General features: G+C 41.3%; 1 protein-coding gene across 2 annotated transcripts in view; it reads left to right on the top strand.

The window, feature by feature from the left end:
• MED13L (mediator complex subunit 13L) overlaps positions 1–19990 on the top strand; it is a 406232-nt gene that overhangs the window by 25220 nt on the left and 361022 nt on the right. For both annotated transcript variants that reach the window (XM_090062161.1, XM_090062160.1), the window contains exon 2: positions 12150–12387. In XM_090062161.1, coding sequence (XP_089918287.1) covers positions 12150–12387 — 238 coding nt within the window. The remainder of the gene's footprint in view (positions 1–12149; positions 12388–19990) is intronic.

The following is a 19990-nucleotide window of genomic DNA, read 5'->3' as shown; positions in this document are numbered from 1 at the left end:
GGAATGGAATGGAAACCCCAAAACCCATGTGTTAAGGTTTCTGTTGAGGTCTCTGTAATAAGCTGTTTTTATTATTTTGAGTTTCAGATAGCTCCTTAGATATGTTTACCCAATTTTAATTTAGAAATTGGCAAAACCGCAGTTTTTCAGTTTACTGCATTTGCTGCAATGCAAATATAATTTTGTTTCAGCTTACATGTCAGAGGAAAACAGATTCACCTATCCTGTGTTCTGGGTGCTTTTTGATAAATACAGGTCATAAAAATATTAGTGAATCTAGCAACCCATGCTTATCTAGAGACAGAACTAAGTGACCAGAAAATTAGTAATTCAGAAATGCTCATCCTTCTTATAAAGCCCAATCCTTGCAATTTACTTTTCCCAAAATGCTACACAAATCTGTGTTTATATTCACTTTTCATGTTAATGTAGCATTCCTCTAACTTGCATTTGTAGTTACCGAAAAAAAGAAAAAAGAAAAAGAGGTTATCATGGCATGCTGTCTCTTCAGACATTTGGGTTTCTGTGTTACAGTCCAGAGTTTGATTGCCTAGAAGCACACTGTTTTGTATAAGATTGTCCATTCTGAAATGTACTATATAAAGGTAGAAATCTGTGTGGAAGACTCTCAAATGAGGTGATTAATGGCACATGTACCTTCCCAAAAAGCTTCTTGTGGCAACACAGCATGATGGAAGAAATATGGCTTTGAGGAAATACGTTCTATGTTACAATAAGGCTGTGCAGGATTAACAAAGCCTCAAGTATAGAGTTGCACTGATACATTGGTCCATATCATATTGACACCAATAAAAGGAAAATTGACATTATCAGCAGTTGGCTTTTTTTTGACTGATGTGGCTGATAATGTTGCCGATAAATGGTGAGTGCAGCCTGGCAGTGTGAAGAGCAGCATCCAGCTGATAAAGTCTGTGGAGGGGAATGGGTGGGAGGGCAGATGGAGGTCCCTGCGATGAGGGAGGGAGTGGGGCTGGGGCTGGAGCAGGGCGTGGGATGGAGCTGGCAGCTTGTCTGCAGGGGGAATGGGGGTGGCTCTGCCCCTGTGGGAGGCATGGGGGGGGCATATGACCCCCAGATCTGTGTGTAGGGTGAGGGTGGGCTGCCTGCTGTGTGCTCGGGGCCGAGGGCTGTGCTGGGCTGTTCCTAGCAGCTGCGCCAGGTGGGGAGGGGTGGGCAGTGGCTATGGGGGGGGGGCTACAGTGGTGGCTCTAGCCCCTCCTCCCAGTACTGTACCCCCCCCCATGAGCTGTTGGCTCCATCCTGTGCTCTGCCCCAGCTGAGCAGCCCATGCCCCAGTCCCAGTCCCACTCCCTCCTTCACTGCAGTGGCCTCGATCTGCAACCCCTATGCCTCTTTCTCCACCCAACAGACTTAGCAGCTAGACACTGCTCTCCAAGCTGCTAGGCTGTGCATATCGGCAATCAGATTGGTATTGGCCAATGTGGTGGGTCAGTAATTGGCCATCAGTATCGGCCCAAAAAAATTTTTATTGGTACACCCCTATTCAGGTATGTTTGATATCTATCCATCCTTGAATTCTAATAAATTCAGTTTGTGGACATTTCCTTGAAATGACTCTGGAAATGTGAAACTTTAATGATACTGGAGGTTCATTATATGCTGGATGAAACTTTAGCATGAATCATGGTGGTGTTTTTTGTTTGTTTGTTTGTTTTAAATTGCTGCGACTTATCTATGTTTTTGGAAGTACACCACTGAGTTTCCTCTGACTCCAACAGTGATTCCTGATAAATAAAAAAATGTGCCAACAAGTGTTGATATTGCTGTAAGCGTTAGACCCACATCATTTGGTGCTTGTGTGGATCCTAGGAACCATGATGATCTCTGTCTGCATACTGTTAAGTCTACTTAATCCAGTTATGATTTACATTAAATCAGACAACTGACATTTTATGAGCTGTAGTCTCATACAATGAGGATTTTAAGGAAAACACAAGATCACAATTGTTTTTACTTTCCCAGAAGGCTGATTGTTGGAAAAAGCTTCCACATTCTTGGTGAATTAGGGAAGTCCATGATTGAAAAACACTGACATCAGAACCTTTCTTCTTTTTTTTTTTTCCAGGAAGAAATAAATAAAGATGTCTCGGAGAATGTAGTTGCTAAATCTATTGAAAGAAAAACGTGATTTCCCAATCCAGTGATTTGGTAGAAAATAAAATGCCCTTCTTTTCTGAAGTTCTTGTCTCTTATGAGGGACTCAGCCTCCCTGAGCCCCATTGTATTTTAAACCCTGAATAGCCATGCAGTGTGGTGCAGTTAAGGTGTGATCTGTCCTCAATTGCACAGCAACTGTGAAAGAGCTGTTCTTGTCCTCAGGTGTGTTCATTTGTTGCATACTGCACCATTGCTCATTTGAAATAAATTGGACTTGTGCCAGAAATGGGGAGGAAATCTGAAGCTAGGCAGTCACTGATCAGGTTATATGCCAAGGAGGAAGTTTCTTATAAAGTAAGTTGCTAATTTCCATTTTGCCTGTCTTAATGTGATGGTGTTTGTCTTTGGGAGGTGCTTGGTTACAGATTGGTTATTGCCCACAATGAAGAGGTGCTTTTCACATATCTTTGAAAACTGACAGTTCTGGATGTTGTGAAGGAAGTTCTTTATTAACCTATGATGCCTGATGTTAGGGGATGGTATATTAGAAAGGACTAGTAGCTGTTTGGTGATCTTAAAATCTCTCTTGGCAATTCTCATTGTCTAAGTTGTATATAAACTAGTGTGGTGAGTACAGCATTCTCTCAGTACCAGAAAGCTAATGCTGATCTGCACAGTGTTTGGGGTTTTTACTTCCCCAGGTGAATCTGCAAGCTCATTTAGCAGGCCCCTTTAAATCTACTTACCTGCCTTAAAGAAGTAGCACTTGTTTTTTGTCAGTATATATGGGAGAGTTGTGCCTTGGTGTGTTGGCTTTGGATCACGTGCTACTTGTTATCCTTTCAAGAAGTTGATTCCTTAAATTTCTTGTGCGATAGTGATGGTGGCATAATGATGTTTTTAAGAAATTGGACTTAATTCTCTACTTTCTGGAATGGTTGCAAGTGGGTGCCATATTGTGGTTTTTTAATAAATCTATCTCAAAACCAGAGAGATCTGCATACTTGAACAGCCTTGAGATTGTTTGATACAGACCTTACTTACTTACGTTAGGGGTAGATGCAGGGAAATCGGAAGAGATCCCTGGAGGAGTGTGCCTGTCTGGCTCCTTTCTGCTAAATGTATTGCTGTACATTACTTGGAATGTGATCAAGAAGCATTACTTCTGTAGCCTGAACAGTTCATCAAGGTAACATCTTTGCTATCTTGGCCAGCAGGTAGTTTGTCAGATGCTTATTGTACACTGCTGTCAAGTTTAGAAATATTTGAAGCTGTAGTCTAATAAGGTGGTGAGAGCAAGAACCATTTAGATGGCTGAATGGTAACTGCTGTACAACTGGTATGATTCTTTGCAAAAATTAGTCTTTCCAAAAGTTTGCAAGAATAGCTCAGGAGAAATATTGGATGATATCTAGGTGGGAGAAGCAGTCCTGTCCTGATTTTTGGAATAGCTGCTTGCACTAACTTTTCACATGTCTTATTTGACTTTGGATGATACAAGACATAAAAACTGGGCTTTAGTATGTGTAGTAGCATTTCTGGAGAAATCAGGCCAAGTTTTAGACTTTTCAGGTAGTTCAGTGGAGAATGGTTAGATACCTTTCTTATTCTGAGGTGAAGCCAATCTGCATTTATTGCCATTTTGTTAAACTTTCTTAGACTTTATTGTTGCCAAAGGGCTCACCCCTGTTGCCATGTTGTTAGGTGTGTGTAGTGCTTCTGTTATCAGGTACTATACTTTCTTCCTGTACCTTGCTTTTTTTTTTACATTTGATGTGGTTTTTTTATTGTTTCCTGCCAGGAACATCAAGATTGGGATTGGCTGAGATGGTTTGCTCTCTCTTGGTTACTAAATTATTCATGCAGTTTCAGAAGTTCCACATGTTCCCTGTCTAAGCCAGATAAGTTTGACAGTCCCGTGACAGACTTATAGTAGCTGCTTTGAAGCAGTGAGTGTGAGCATTTTCTTTGGATTGTTGCTCTGTATGACCACTATATACCCTTAAGTCATCTTCAAATATTATTTTCTAGTGTGTTTTCTGTAGTTGCACCACAGGCTGGGTCTGGTGCTTGTTAGGAATATCGTCATTCCAGCTCACTGGGACTGGAGTGGCAATAAAGGCGCAGGAAGCTTCTAAGAACTCTGCAGTCGGCTGTAATAGTTTGCCCACAGCTGAGGTCAGGAGAGTGCTTTGTTTCTACCACACTAACAGAAAGGTGGCAGGATCCTTAGGATCATGAGACAGAGACTGGGTTTCCAGAAGTGTTCGCTTTGGTCTTCAGGTCATTTTTGCAGATTTTTTCTATAGCAGGGTTGGCAGCGTTTTCAAAAACACCCAGAACCCTGATTTGTAAGATGTTGGTGTGCTGGGGCAGATGGTATGGGAGCCGTGATGGACCCAATCCTTGTTGTGGCAGCGCTTTCCCTGCCATTGGCCCTGGGGCATGCATGCCAAGCAAAATACCTTTGTGTGCCATGCTCTGGCACCCATGCTGGGGGTTGCCTACCCCTGCTGCTATAGTCTCTAGAGAAGCCCAAGTTAGTAACAGTGGTATTTGGTTGTCATGCATTCTGTAAACATCCTTCAAAAGAAACCAAAGCAGCTGATAGCCGATTGAATCTGGACAATGCAGTCTGTGCCGACAGTGGTACTGGGCTCATTCTCAGGAACCACAGTTGTGATCCAGGTTCCTTACTTGCTGTGTCAACATGGGACCATACTAGAACTGCTTCAGTTAACTCTGTTGAGAAAGGTACAGACAGATGAGCATGAGTTTATATTAGTCACAGTAACAGGCTGCAGACATAGCACCTGAGCGACCTAATGGTAGGAAATGTGGATGGAATAGGAGAATTTTGAAGTAGACATTTGAAAGATTATGATGTAACTTAGATTTTATTATTGGAAGGAGCTGCTTATACTTCGAGGTATGAGGTGTAGCTTGGGGTGGGCAAGGGGAAAGGTGAAGAAGGTGACTTCTTTCCTATCCTAGATTCACCAGTTAAACTCCTGTCAGAGAGAATATGTCCAGAATGTATATGCAACATATGATACAGTTATATGCACAAACAGTGTCTTGCTAACATTAGTTTTTCTTCTAGATCTTTTATAGTTGCAAACACTGGATCGTCCTAGGGCCAGATCTCTGGAGGGGTGGAGGTGGAAGATCTGTCCCCAGTAGGATCAGCTTTGTGTATGAGTAACTATTTACTGGAGTAACTGTTTTGTTCTCTACAGTTTTCCTGGCCAAACAGGAACAACTTCCCAGGAGTCTTCATTAAGCCCATGTCTTGAAAAACTTGAGAAATCCCTCCAATGTCTCATTTCTGGCTTTCCACTTCCCTGTTTTTGGGACTTTTCTGTTCACTCTTTTTTAAATGATCTAGAACAGTGGTCTTCAACCGTCTTTCATTTGTGGGCCCCTTTGGAAATTTTGACTAGAGGTACAGACTTCTTTGAATGGCAAGTGTGGGTATTTGCATACTTTTGACCATAGTCATCTTTCGTGGACTCCTTAGACATAGTCTGTAGACCCCCAGGGGTCTGCAGACCTTAGGTTGGAAACCACTGTGGTTTTCAACCTGTGGTCTGCAGACCCCTGGGGGTCCGCGTACTGTCTATGGGGTCCATGAAAGATGACTGTGATCAAAAGTGCAGATACCAACACTTACCATTCAGAGGAGTCTGTACCTCCAGTCAAAATTTCCAAAGGGGTCTACAGATGAACAAAGGTTGAAAACCACTGTTCTAGAAACTTTCTCAGGAGTTTCAACTTGAGTTAATTGGTTATCAGTTAACTCCAGTTAGCTAGCACATTTTGCCTGTTGTTCTAGTAACTCACAAGTGATTCTAACATCCAGAATAGCATATTCCAACTGGTTAAATTGTGGTATTTGGCAGTCGAATTAACTTGGGTTTAAAAAAAAAACAAAGGTAGGGGCAACACACCCTCTAGTCTAGCTATGTACACAATTTCTGACCAAATTCTAAGTTGTACGTAGAACTGCCTGGGCCGGAGTTACTATCAGCTTTCAGGATGCTGTTCCCAGAAGAATGGGGATGTCTATTTAAAATTAAATAGATGACAGAATCAACTGAGAACTCTAGCTTTTTCATTTCAATGGCATGTTTCAGAAGAGAGAAATCCTAGCCTCTGTGCTGTAAGAAAGAACTCCTGCTGCACTGTACCTTGATCAGTGGGGGCCTTGCTGATGTGCATTAGTAGGCATTACAGCATGGTTAGGGAGATTTGGACATCAGAGTGGGACTGGATAACCCTGGCTATGACCTCTTGGGAAGCTTTTATACTAAGTATTTACTGATTCCTATGAAAGGGGACATTGCCAAAGGGACATTATGAAATGGATATAATCAAAGGAACATTGTGTGTAAAAATTGCAGACTGAAATTGTGTTGAATAAATATTAAATCCTATATAATTCTAGTATTTGGGGGGCTCTTTTGTATGGTTGGCAGCTCTTAGAAGTATTCATCAGTCATTAAAACAAGGACTAACTCACTGATTAGGATAAGACACACTTCGAAAAGAAACTAGATGGGACAAGGAGTTGTTTGCGTACCTTTTATTGGACCAACTTGCATGATTGGGATTTTTTTGTCAGTGCAACAGGAAACACCTATTTATCACCACTACAGGCTTCTCTGAAGACACCGAAAGGCTTATTTTTTATGAAGAGATTTTTATTTTTAAAAAAGCTTCCTATAATAAATTTCAAATATTACTCGGCACTATGCCTTCTGTAATATAATAAGCATTCTTGTGTGTATATTAAGACCATGGTGAAATATTAATAGTGCCTCATTTATTATTACTATTTTAATAATATTTATGTACATAAAATATATCCCTAAAAGTATTAATGTAAGCATCACTTTGAAAAATATTGCATTCTCAGTGCAGCAGTTTAAGGCACTAAACCAATGAATACTTCTAATATAATCTTCTAATCAGCTAATACTTAACTATAAATGCCTGAGCCTGTAGCTTACTTTTAAAAATTTAAATGTGCTTTTATTTTTACATTTGTTTGTTTTTTTTATCAGAAACTAAATACCAAAAAAAATGTTCAGTTGAACACAGAAGTGAAACCACCCTGTTTCATATACGTAAATATATTAAGTGATAGCCCAACTGAAGGTTGACACTGGATGCTCATATTGAGACTTGGTTAATTCAACCTCCATTGCATATTTAAATAAAACAAAGCATCTTCTCTTGTTGTGTCTTATATTAAATTATATTCAAAGAACTGTAAGGATGTGCCTTTGCTGCAACTGTAATGCATAAAAGTGGTAGTAGTATTCATGTTTATGTATACATCCTAATTAAACTCAAACTATGGTAAATTTACTTGTAACAGGTTAAAAGAATCTAGCATTTTAAAGAAACTGTGATGAATGCCAATTTAGTTTAGTTCTGTTCCCTTGTAATTGTTTTTAAAGCCAACAAAACTCATTAGTCCCAGTATGCACATCTGCTTTTTATGCTACTAGAACAAGATTGCTGGTTTTTTGTTTTCCACTAATCCTTTTCCTTATTTTTGTACTTTTTATATGAAGCAGTTACCTATTTACACTTTTTTAACATAATTTGAGCAGGGTGTCTAGTAATCTGATCTTGCATAATACTGATTTACCTCAGTAACAGCCACCAGATATTATTTGGTATTTGTGGAGGAATAGTAGAAATATAATATTTTAAAGTTACTTGAAACTTTATTTTTGTGAGTAAGAAGAACTGATGAAATGAACTGAAACCAAAAATGTAGAATGCTTGAATTTTTCATTGCTTCTTCCATTGACCCTACATTTTGTAATTGGAAGCTTTGGTAGTACAGGAAAATATTTCACAAAATATAGTGCAAGTTCATTAAAAAGACACAGCTTGAACATCTATTGCTTGTCCCTGCTCTTTTATTGTTAGCTCCCTCCTCCTTCACAGATTAATCAAAAACTAGGGCTGGAAGGGACCTCAGGAGGTCATCTAGTATAGTGGTCTCCAAAGTGGGGTGCGCGCAAGATGATCCATTGGGGTGCGGAAAGAAAATATTAGAACTTCTATTTATATGTATATTTAAATAAATATACATATATTGGGGGTGTGTGCTCAATTTTTTTACTGATGGGGTGCGTGAATATAAATATACATATATTGGGGGTGCGTGCTCAAAAATTTTTTACTGATAGGGGTGCGCAATCAAAAAAGTTTGGAGACCACTGATCTAGTACAACCCCCTCCCCAAGGCAGGAGCATCCCTGTCCAAACCAACCTGTACAAGTGCTTGTCTAACCTATTCCTAAAACTGCCCAACAACTTTGTCAAAAAACTACAAGGCACATTGAGAACATCCCCATCTCTCTGCTTTACCTGTTGTAGGTTCTTGGTGATTTTTGGGTAATGCCGTAATATTGGGTAATGCTCTAATATTGTTAAAATGAACATGAGAGATACAAGAAAGAGTACCATGCTGCCCCTTCCCATCGTTCATGTTGGTCTGACCATGAGGTAAAATTCTTTCTTGATCTCAAATGTGGCAGGCAGGTGGTCTAACTCTGAGCAAAGGGGCAAGATCCTGTCACCAGGAACCTCTGGTTTTAGTGCCAGCAGGAGCTACCACAGTTAAAATCGTGGTTTCCTTTACCTTTTCTCTCTCTTCTAGGTCTTAGTCTTGGTTTTGATTTTTGCCGTAAAGGTTTTCTGGTATTGTTAAGTTTTTAGTAAACCCTCCAAATGTAGACAGGGAAAAAGTTCTTTAGCTGTCATAGTTTTTTGGTCTTCCAGAGCAAAATAAGCTGTTTTAGCTAAAGGATACTGTCACGTTTTGCTGGTGTAACTGTTGCAAAAAAAGAAATTTGCATCCAATAACTGACCTGACTAAGTCCGGAAAACTTAACTGGAGACTAGGACCGTACTGTTGAATGACTCTTCTGTCTGTGCCACATGTGATTCCATTCCTGCCCCCCCCCCCTTTTTTTTTTTTTTTTTTTCTATTAAGAGATCATGCCTCTCAGCTTTGTACCATCCACTGCTTTCAGTTCTTGTTCTCAAGTTGCTGGGCATCTTTGGAACTTCTGTGACCGTGCTCCTGCGCTTTTACACTTTGTCCATTTTTTCCATCTTAACCAAGTGGCCCTTCTTTAAGTCCATTACTTGCAACATAGCCATCTTTTTGCTACCTTTTGTTTCCTTCTCTGTGGGTGCATCTGCATAAGACATTTACTGTGGAGCTGCCTCATTAGCACTGCAGTAAATGTCTCAGTGTCTACTCATGCAGCCCTACTAAGTTGCAGTAAACTAATAAACTCTGCAACAGGTTAAAACCTGTAACTACAAGTACTATCCTGCTAGAGAGTTTTTTTACTGTGTAGCAAAGCATGTGTAGATGCTGATCCAGCTGGTTGTGGCATGCTACCTGCTGGCTAGCCCTGCGTTGAACTATCCTCATGCCCCAGCCTGCCCCTCCATAGCATATTGAGTTGGTTTGGAGCAGCCCCAGACAGGCAGGCTGACCCCCTGGGCCCCTTGCAAGTCAGGGCTGCTCTGACCTGCCTCAGCGTGCTGCAGTCCTAGGTGCATGTTCAAATGGTGCGCTGGGAACAACAATATTGTGCCAGAGTTTATTGATGCACATTAATAGTACATGTAGACGCACCTCATCTCTTCTCTTCTTTCCCCAACCCCACCTTTTTTTTAAGTTTATTTCATTGCAAGCCTCATTATTTTCAGAACTCCTTAAATGTGTTTTGGACAGCTGCTGTCTTGCATTGCCTTTCTCCATTTCTGTCTGCAATCTGATTTTCATGTTCTGTATGCCACTTAAAATTGTTTCCACCAGTGCCTAATGATCCCTTTGCTCAAATCTCAATAACGAATCTAATTTTTCATAACTTCCTGAAACTTTTTGCTGTAACTGACTGTTCCATACTTGTTGAAAATTGTCCCTTTTTTGGTTTCTGGGGTTTTGGGCTAACTTGTGGATGGGGGGGTAGCAAGGAGGGGTTCTATATATTTTTTTTGGCCCTCTTGCCTTTCCATAAGGCAACTCCCTAGGTTCTGTGACTTCCTGATTTTTACCTTTTTGTGTGTGTGTGTGTGTGTGTTTGATCCGAGTTTGACTACTTAACTCTATACTTACAAAGCTAGATATTCCGTCCTCCGATCTAGCATGTCAGCCTTTCTGTCATCTGTCTGCAGAAATCCCATCATCAGTTTTCAACTCAGTGTCATGAAAACTGAACTCTTGATCTGTTTTCTCTCTTTTCTGTATCATTCTAGGCAGAACTGCTGTCCTCCCGGAAATAAGGGGCCTTAAACTTGATGTCATCTTTTAGTTCTGCCCTTTCTCTAGGCCCACAGTTTTCAGACCTCTACATCTTTCTACTTCCTTTTGCATGACATCTGTGAAATCATTCCTTTTTTGTTTTCTGTTAGCATAGTTGTAACTCTTGTTGAAAAACTAATTTCATGTTTTGACTACTGCCTTTTTCCTCCTTTCTGGCCTTGATTACTGCAGACTTGTTCTCAATTTGTTCCAAAATGCAGTTGTGAACAGTCTGAACACATCAACACCTTTGAGTCTCTGTTTGTTCTCCCTTGGCTACTGCATCAGTCACAGGCCTCTTGCCTTCATTGTTTTAAAACCCTTGCAAGTTAACCTCACCATGTTTAACTTCCTTAGGAATGTAATTACTGTTTAAGTTGGGAATACTAGAAGAGCAAAGGTGACAGTTTCTATAATCCACTAGTCAGTATTTACCTTTAAACAACTCTCCCCTTTTTCCTGGGCTGCCCTTTTGGTGTAGAAAAAACTTGTACTCAAATCTGTGAAGCCATTATTCTGTCCTCCTTTTTAAGACTCATCGTGGTGATTGATAAATAACAAACGTGCCTGACTAGCCAGGTGATGTGGTGATTTAGCGTTTTTATATTTACCTGGTATTACTAATTAATTGGTTACGACTGTTCCTTGTGTTACCCCAAATTAAGTGGATGTGTGTTATGGGGGTGGAAACAAACCATAATATGTGAAATTGTACTAGAGGCTATACCAGTTTTTTTTTTCACTATATTCCTTGTTGGCATGTTTCCTTCCTGTTGGATACATTTTCCAGTTTTGTGACTTTAAGGGTGTCTTCACTGCTGTTTATGCCTGCTCCTAGCTCACTCTGTAGGCATAACACCTTAACGAATTATATTAAAACCTTTCCAGATTTGCCTCTTGCAGCAGTACAGTTCTCTCTTGTCCCCTAGAAACTTGCTTGAGCATTCTGTCCTGAGACTAAACTTTCTTCCTGGTCCACCCTTTCCTACAGTTTATTTACCTGAATTAAGATGGCAGTGTTCAGAAGGCAGCCAGTGGTCCTTCTGTTCCCCACTACTTAGGTCTACTGCTCACATTGTGGGCGAAGCATAAGACAGATAGAGCAGGACAGATCTCTTTCCAGTGAGGCCATTCTACGAATTGGTCTGCTCCTTAGTTGCTTTCTTTTTGTGCTTTGCATGTGCTGAATACCAAGGTACTACAGACAGCGAGGACTGATTGTGTAGTTCAGGGTAGAGTGTGATCCTCAGGGTTGCTTCATATTATATGTGTGCGGAGCATTCACCCTTAAAATCATTGGGATGGGGCTGCTGTCTTGTACAGCACTTCACACAGTAGGCAACAGTCCTTTTGGGACCTCTGGATAGTGTTATAATAGATAATAATAAATATTTTAAAAAGTGCAGTGAATCAACTCGAAGTTATAAGAAGCTGGTTGTTTTGAAACAATTAAGTTTAAGGGTAAAACTCTTTCCTTCGCATTTTTTCCAAAATGTCTGGGGTTTTTTTTTTTTCCTTGTTCTTTTAGAACCAAGGGAGAGAATGCTATAGAAGTGTTCGGCCACAGTGACTGAGTACTCAATGAGGCAATAATACAAAACAATGATTATTTACTAGTTTTAAAATAAAATGACCTAATGGTTTTAACTTTCTTTCCCCTTTTCAGGCTGAACTCACGGGCATCAAATGGCGTAGATACAATTTTGAAGGTCATGGGGACTGTGGTCCTATTATCTCAGCCCCAGCCCAGGATGATCCAATTCTGCTCAGCTTCATCCGCTGCTTGCAGGCCAATTTGCTGTGCGTGTGGCGTCGTGATGTCAAACCGGATTGTAAAGAACTGTGGATTTTCTGGTGGGGAGATGAACCAAACCTAGTAGATGTGATACATCGTGAACTGCACAGTAAGTTCTTCTTTTGTAAAACTGACTCTACTGTGAAAGATTGCAACTGCTTCAGTTAATGTTGTAACAGTCTATATGCATTTAAGCTCTGAAAAGGTGTTTGAAATCTTTTGCATGGGTTACAAAAAACCCTGCAAAACAGAATTAAAATGGTCTTAGGTTGCTTGTGATTTCCGTTGTTGATTTTAAATTTTGGTGGAAAACTGGACTTCCTTGTATAATTAGAATATGTACTAATGTACATAATTGAAAAATCCAGTAATTAGAAGCTATCTGAATGGCGGGGGGAGAGTGGAGTCAGTTACCATAGACAGTCAACTAGTGCCCACAATGCCACGCTTAAAACTGTGGGATTCTGCGGTATAAGAGAATTGGCCATGCAGATCTTGTTACAGGATAAGAGCCTAAAAGGAGACAAGCTGTAACAAGTGAGTTCGATTTGAAAAGGGAGAGAGGAAAGGGAGAGGTAGCACAATGGTAACAAGGATAACATCACAGTTATATAAGCTGTTATGCAACTTAATGATTGTTGGGTGGTTCTGAGTGTATGCCTCTCAAAAATTGAAATAAGATCAGATTTCCCTTCTTGAAGAACATACCCAAATTGGAACCCAGTATAATGTTTAATTCCCACATCTAGGTTGCAGAGCTTGCAGATAGGAATAACATGCCCTTTCAGTTGCAAACTGGATGTACTTCTGCAGCCTGAGTGGAGGAGTGGTTTTTTATTTCAGTACTTCATATTAAAAGAGACTGTTTACAAGGCTTGGAAGTTCATTTGCATCCATGTTTTTTTGGGCTATGGCACCATAAGGTGTGTTTTCAAGTTTTGCGTCTGTTTTGACTCTTCCCATATTTTTGGTTTGTTGCATTTATGTGCTGTCAAAGAATGGAAATCTAATGTCTTTGGTAATATAGTTGATACCTATGTATTCTATAATTTCAGTGGAAGTTTATATGATTCAAATTTCTAGCTTAGCTATAAAGAGGCACTTTCATGTTCTTGCACACCCTTATACTTCCTTTTAGTTTCTCCTTATTGTTGTCCATTGATTCAAACCTTTCTGTATTGTGGCTTTCTCCTGTTTTAGTCATTGTGTTATAGATCCCTTTTTCACTTAAAAATGGACTGTTACTCTGTACAGACGTAATTTCCCTTAATAAATACTGTCAGTTACACCACTTATAAACTGTTCTGTTGATGTTCTCAGGCTGCTCAGCTACCTAACACCATAAGCCTTGCTTGCAGGATTTCCAGATCACTGTGGAATCAAAAACATACAGTAAGAAACCAAAACCAAGGTCAACTCATTGGCTTGGATCATAAGCTTCTTTATTTGTAGTCTTTACTACCAGAGCGACTACAGGGTAATAAATCTTGCACACTAGTTCAGATAAATGCCACTGTATTCATTTTTTTTTTCTCCATATAATTTTTGGATGTTTCTCATTGTATATTGATGTGCTATTCTCACTTTATCCTGCTTAAATACACCACGATTGTCATCTTCCAGTTTTTACAAAATTTATGTTTTTGAGTACCAGATTGTTTACTTGGCAATGTAACCTGTGAAATCTCAGAACTGAGATGGTTTCTGTGCATCTCTAGGTCTGTTTTATGCAGGTAGCAATGCGTTCATGTATAATTAAAGAGATGGCTCAGAAGTACTGCATCAAGCTATTGCACTGATGTTAATTTTTTATGAGGCACCTGTTCTAAGTGAAGGCACTTGTGACATTCCTACTTATTCAGCTAAGCTTCTATAATGTATGCTTTTCCCCTTATGAAATGTAGTTAATTTAGTATTTCAAATGCAGTGTACAACTTAAGTGTTTAAGTGATCTTTTTATTAGAAAGAAATTGTAGCTTAGTTCCAGTTTTTTTCTAAAAGGATGTAGCCTATTTACACACAATTCAGGTATCAACATTATATTACTTACTGCATCCAGAGAGAATAATAAATTGAGACATTAAGCTCACTGAAAAATTACATTAGTTTGCTATAGCTTGAAATTATTTATATCAAATTGAAAAGAGCATCATGTTGTGATTTTAAATTTTGCACAGGATCAAGACAATTCTGTGATATCTGGCATTGTTATGAAGCACCTGAGCAGGACAATTCAAAAAAATAAGTGCAATATTTATTCACACAGTTCAGAATAAGATGTGCATCTTGTTTTGGGAAGGTGGAATGAAGGAAAAAAAGATTTTTTTCAGTCTTGGCTGCCTTGGCACCAGATCACCTTGGGCTGAACACTTCAGCCGCATGGAGCAGGAGCAGAGTCCTGTCATCATACCTCAGTTGCCTCTGTTCTGTAGGGAGCCCAACTGGCAGTTGCTGTGAGTATAGAATCAATGAGTGGGAAGGGACCTAGATGGATCATCTAGTCCGACCCCCTGCCATGGGCAGGAAGGAGCACTGGGGGTGGCAGGGGTCATAAGACCCCAGCCAGATGTCTATCCAGTCTTCTCTTGAAAATCTCCAGGGAAGGTGAGAGCACCACCTCTCTGGGAAGCCTATTCCAGGCTCTGGCCACCCTTATAGTGAAGTAGTTCTTTCTAATATCTAACCTAAACCTACCCTCCCTCAGCTTGTGGCCATTGTTTCTGGTGACTCCAAGGGGGGCCCTGGTGAACAGACTTTCCCCTAGTCCCTGCTGGTGGCCCCTGATAAGGTTGCAGGCAGCCACAAGATCCCCCCTCAGTCTCCTCTTGTGGAGCCTGAAGAGATTCGGGTCCCTCAGCCTCTCCTTATAGGGCTGGCCACAGAGGCCCTCAACCATACGAGTAGCCTCCTCTGGACCCTCTCCAGGTTCTCCACGTCCCTCTTGTGCGGCGCCTAGACCTGGACACAGTACTCCAGCTGCGGCCTGATCAGAGCCACATAGAGGGGGAGCAAGACCTCTCTGGACCTGTTAGTGATGCCCCTGTTGATGTATGACAGGGTGCGGTTGGCTCTGCCTATTGCTTCATCGCATTGGTGACTCATATTCATCCTGGAGTCGATCCTGACTCCAAGATCCCTCTTTGCCTCTGTGCTGCCGAGAGGGTCAGCCCCTAACCTATAACCATAATGCTGGTTCCCTCTCCCCAGGTAAAGCACCCTGCATTTGTCCTTGTTGAACTGCATCCTGTTCAGATCCGCCCACTTCTCCAACCTATCCAGGTCTGCCTGGATGCGGTCCCTGCCTGCCAATGGATTCACTTTACCCCAGAGCTTGGTGTAATCAGCAAACTTGAACAGGGTGCTCTCCACACCCTTGTCCAGGTCGGTAATGAAGATGTTGAACAGCACTGGCCCAAGGACCGAGCCCTGGGGGACTCTGCTGCCCGCACCCTCCCAGGTCAACATCGACCCGTCCACTACCAGCAATTACACCCTCTGTTGTCTCTGCAGCGGGGCAGGGGCAGTAATGCTGGCCACTGGACTCTGCTCTGGTCCTGCAGCTGAAGGGTTCAGCCCAGTGAGAGCCAGTGCCCAGCACAGCCCCCTGCTGACATACCAGCGTGAAAACCAGTCCCTCCTCTTAAGACATGCACCCTGATTTTTAATAGTGAAGTTTTGGGGAAAAAGGTGCATGTGGTATGCCAATAAATATGATGTATTCTAGCTGTAAATTCTGTACAGCAGTGGTCACGAACCAGTGGATCTTGGAGCCTCTTGTGGTAGATCTTGAAGCCTCTTGGAGTTGATCCGAGGCTGGGGTGGGGGGCTGAGTGCCCATGTGCATGCCTGCGTGTGTCACAGCCCAGCAGGTCAGTTCATGGAGAGGGAAGGGGCAGGGGCTAGATCAAGGCCCCCATGGTGAGGGACAGTGCTGCAGAGGCAGGAGCAGGGGTAAGTTGAGTGGGGCCCTGGCCGGGTGGGTTACCTGCTGGGGATGCATACCCCCAAATAATTTTTTCTTTCTCCACTTCAATCTGACCCTCCCTTCCTTTCCCACAGACGTACCTGCTGGGCATGGGGGAGGGAGGATGGTGGCTGTGCATGGTAGATTTTGGGTTGCTTTTAAATGCCAAAGGTGATCTCCTACTTAAACAGGTTGGAGACCACTGCTGTACAGTGACACTTTTTCTTTTGAGTGCCCACAGCAGTAGCATTATGCTGACTTAAATTGTCTGAGCAGTGTCAGGTTCATTTTACTGCTGCCAGTGCTACTAGAAAAGTGCTACCGTGCTGGAGCACAAGCACAGTCACGTTGAGCAATCATTCTATATACTGCTAAGGGCTTCTCACAAAAAAAGGAAGTCTCTGAAACAGTGTGAACAGGCAAAATTGTTGTGGTAGAGAAGGGAAGGGAAATGTAAAAAAAAAACCCGGGGTGAGGCAGGTACAAGATGCATGGAGACGGAAGTTGGGAGAAAGGAGACCCAGAGGCGAGGGAAAGAAGTACTAAGCATTAGTTAACTGAGAAGCAGCAAGAATCTGAGAAGTCACAACCATCAACATTTTTAGGATCTTTTTCTTTCTAAGTGGCATGGAATTAAGGATTTAATGTCCTTTTAATATAACGCAAACAGGTTAGCTATTAATTGTATTTAATTATATTTATACTGTTTTGACTTCACAGTATATTGCTGTTGTAGTAGACCTATTACCTATATGGATCCAAAAGTGACTGCTCAGTTTATCTAGCAACAATAATTATGTCCATTATAGAAAGGGGGTCTGGAGTGGAGTGCTGCAGCTGTTTAAAGGCACACAATAGAACTATAAATTTGTTTAAGACAAAAGCCAAAGACTCTAATTGAAACTACAGGAGAATGTAGATAAAATATAATCCCCTGGATTTAATTGAAACAAGAAGCATCTTATACTCCTGAGATAAATTCCTTGAGGCCTTTTAATTACTGAGGGGTCCGTTTTATACATTTCATCTGAAAGGCAGTAACACTGAAAGTATAAAGGAACTAAGTGCAAAGCTGACCATTGGTTCAGTCTAGGCTCTGAGAAAAGAGTTTTTATTGGCAGGACGGTATATTTTGTCTAATGTAAATACCTAGGGTTTAAAAAAATAAAAATAAAAAACCCACATATGACTTCATTTTAAGAGAGGGTAGAATACTTGTATATCAAGTTTATCTAAATATTTAAAACTGCATCTTAAGGTAATCAGGTTGAGGTTATGCACTGAAGCTAGTTTTGTTGCTATGTGCTACATACATTGCATAAAGGTTACAATGTATGGAATTAAAGAATTTTTTTTTGTTTTAAATCCCAATACTGCAATAGGCACCTCTTCTGTTAAACAAAATTATTGAAAATTAAAATCCTGTTTTGTAAATACTTAAATTAATGATTTATGAGTAGTCACTGAATCCAGTGGGATTTACACATGTTTTAATATCAGGGTCTAAAGTTTCCTTTTTATTAAATTTTTGGGGCCTGGTAGACTAACAGAATTATTGTGGACCTGTTTGTATACTTGGAACAATTTTTTAATATATTAAAAAGTTTTAAAATTTGGTCCTTAAGTTTATGTAGGCAGCTATGCAGATTTTCATGAGCACCTAATGAATTCAGGATCACAAGTCCTGTACTTTTGAAACTGCTAACCTGGGTAGAAGAATATAGCTTGGCTGAAGCATTTCAGCTTTCATGATTTCGTGGAAGCTCAGTGTGTAAATGTATTGTCAGCTCTCTTGCTTTTCAGCCTTAACTTTTTGTGCTCCTCGTACAATAAAGATGTTCACAATGTCCCGGACTTCTTTTCCAGCATATGGTGGGCAGTTTAAATGTGAAGTTTGTCAGATAAAGAAGTTTTCATACTGAAGTGTATTGTCTGAAACTAGGAAATTGGCTATTTTAAATGCGTACAAAATTAGACCATAAAATGGGAAAGAATAATGGCCTAGTGGCATGAAAATAAAAAAGTTAATAGGATAAAAGTGAGCTAATTTTTTTCCCATTATCTTGTATCTTTCAAAGGAAGATGGTCCAGTGTTTAAGAGTACTCTTTCATTCCATTTTGTATATCAGAATTGTTGCCACTTTCAAATTGATTGTTAATTTTTCCTTTAAAAAAAAAAAAAGTGTGCTGAGGTAAGACCTTAATAATTGCTTTTCAGCAACTGGCAGATATCTCAGGAGCATAATGAACTACTACTGCCTGGAAAACTTGGCAAGTGCGCTGCAGTCCTTGAGAAACTTACGAAGCATGTCGAAGACCATATTCAGCTTATTTATTTGCCATCTGTAGCACAGTTCATAAGTGCATGCTACCTCCTGCTTACTTTAGGAAATGGGGTAGAGTTCACAATGAGCATTTTCAGAGTTTTGCTTTAATGCAAACTATTAAGATGCAGTGATTTGTGAACGTGTTAGTCTTCTAAGGACAAATGCTGCATATTCATGTTATAGCCTGAACATGTTGGCAAGTATGTTACAGCTGCCACATTTCACAAAAAATAACGTCTTGGAATTTACTCCCTGCAGAGGAAGTGGAATGGAGAGGAAACATTATTTTACTGCTATCACCCAGTATTGAGTTTTGTTTTGTTCTGGTTTGCTTTGTTCAGATACAGATTTGCAGTAGGACTCTAGGATGCAATTTGTGCCCAAATATAATTTTATATTGCTGTACTGTTACTATGCACCAGGGGTCAGCAGCATATAAAAGCAGCGGGCTGCTGCATGTGACCAGCCTGCAGCTGTAGGCCACCATTCTCCTCCATAGTGCCATAGTTCTCTCAGCCCTGAGTTAAAGGCTGCGCTCATGCCTTCCTACTATTGCTTCCACTTACAATTGCTACCAGGTGCTCCTGGTTTCTGTTACTGACAGTGGTGGGTACATCCAATTTTGGTGGTGAGGGTAAGCATAGGCTGCAGTATAAGCATGGGAGAATAGACCTTGGAAGAGCAGGGATGACAGGGCGAACATTTGCTGGATTCTGCACAAGGGTTCAGGGGCATACAGAAGAGAAACACAAGGTAAAGAAAGTGTCCCCTGCCTCTGTCATTTCCTTCTACTATGTTTCATACTTGGTAGGGTAGGAAGGGACCTGAGCAGATCATCAAGTCCGACCCCCTGCCATGGCAGGAAAGAGTATGGGGGTCAGACGACCCCAGCAAGGTGTTCATCCGGCCTTCTTTTAAAGACCCCCAAGGTAGAAGCGAGCACCACTTCTCTTGGAAGTTGGTTCCAGATCCTAGCCGCCCTGACAGTGAAGTAGCATCTCCTGATATCTAGCCTAGATCTACCCTCTGCCAGCTTGTGACCGTTATTCCTGGTCACTCCTGGTAGCACTCGGGGGAACAGGGACTCCCCCGATGCCTGCTGGTCCCCTCTGACTAGTTTGTAAATGGCCACTAGATCCCCCCTCAGCCTTCTCTTGTGGAGGCTGAACAGGCTCAGGTCCCTTAGCCTTTCCTTGTAGGGCCTTCCCTGCTGCCCCCGATCATGCGGGTGGCCCTCCTCTGGACCCTCTCCATGTAGTCGACATCCCTCTTGAAGTGCGGTGCCCAGAACTGGGCGCAGTACTCCAACTGCAGCCTGACCAGTGCTGCATAGAGGGGGAGGATCACCTCCCTGGACCTGCTTGAGATGCATGTGTGGATTCATGACAGGGTACGGTTGGCCTTTCAGACTGCATCCCCAC

Source organism: Crocodylus siamensis, chromosome 9 (assembly GCF_052110815.1).
Source record: "Crocodylus siamensis isolate JL-2025a chromosome 9, ASM5211081v1, whole genome shotgun sequence".
In the NCBI taxonomy this organism is placed as follows: domain Eukaryota; kingdom Metazoa; phylum Chordata; order Crocodylia; family Crocodylidae; genus Crocodylus; species Crocodylus siamensis.
This window is presented reverse-complemented; position numbering and strand designations above follow the sequence as displayed.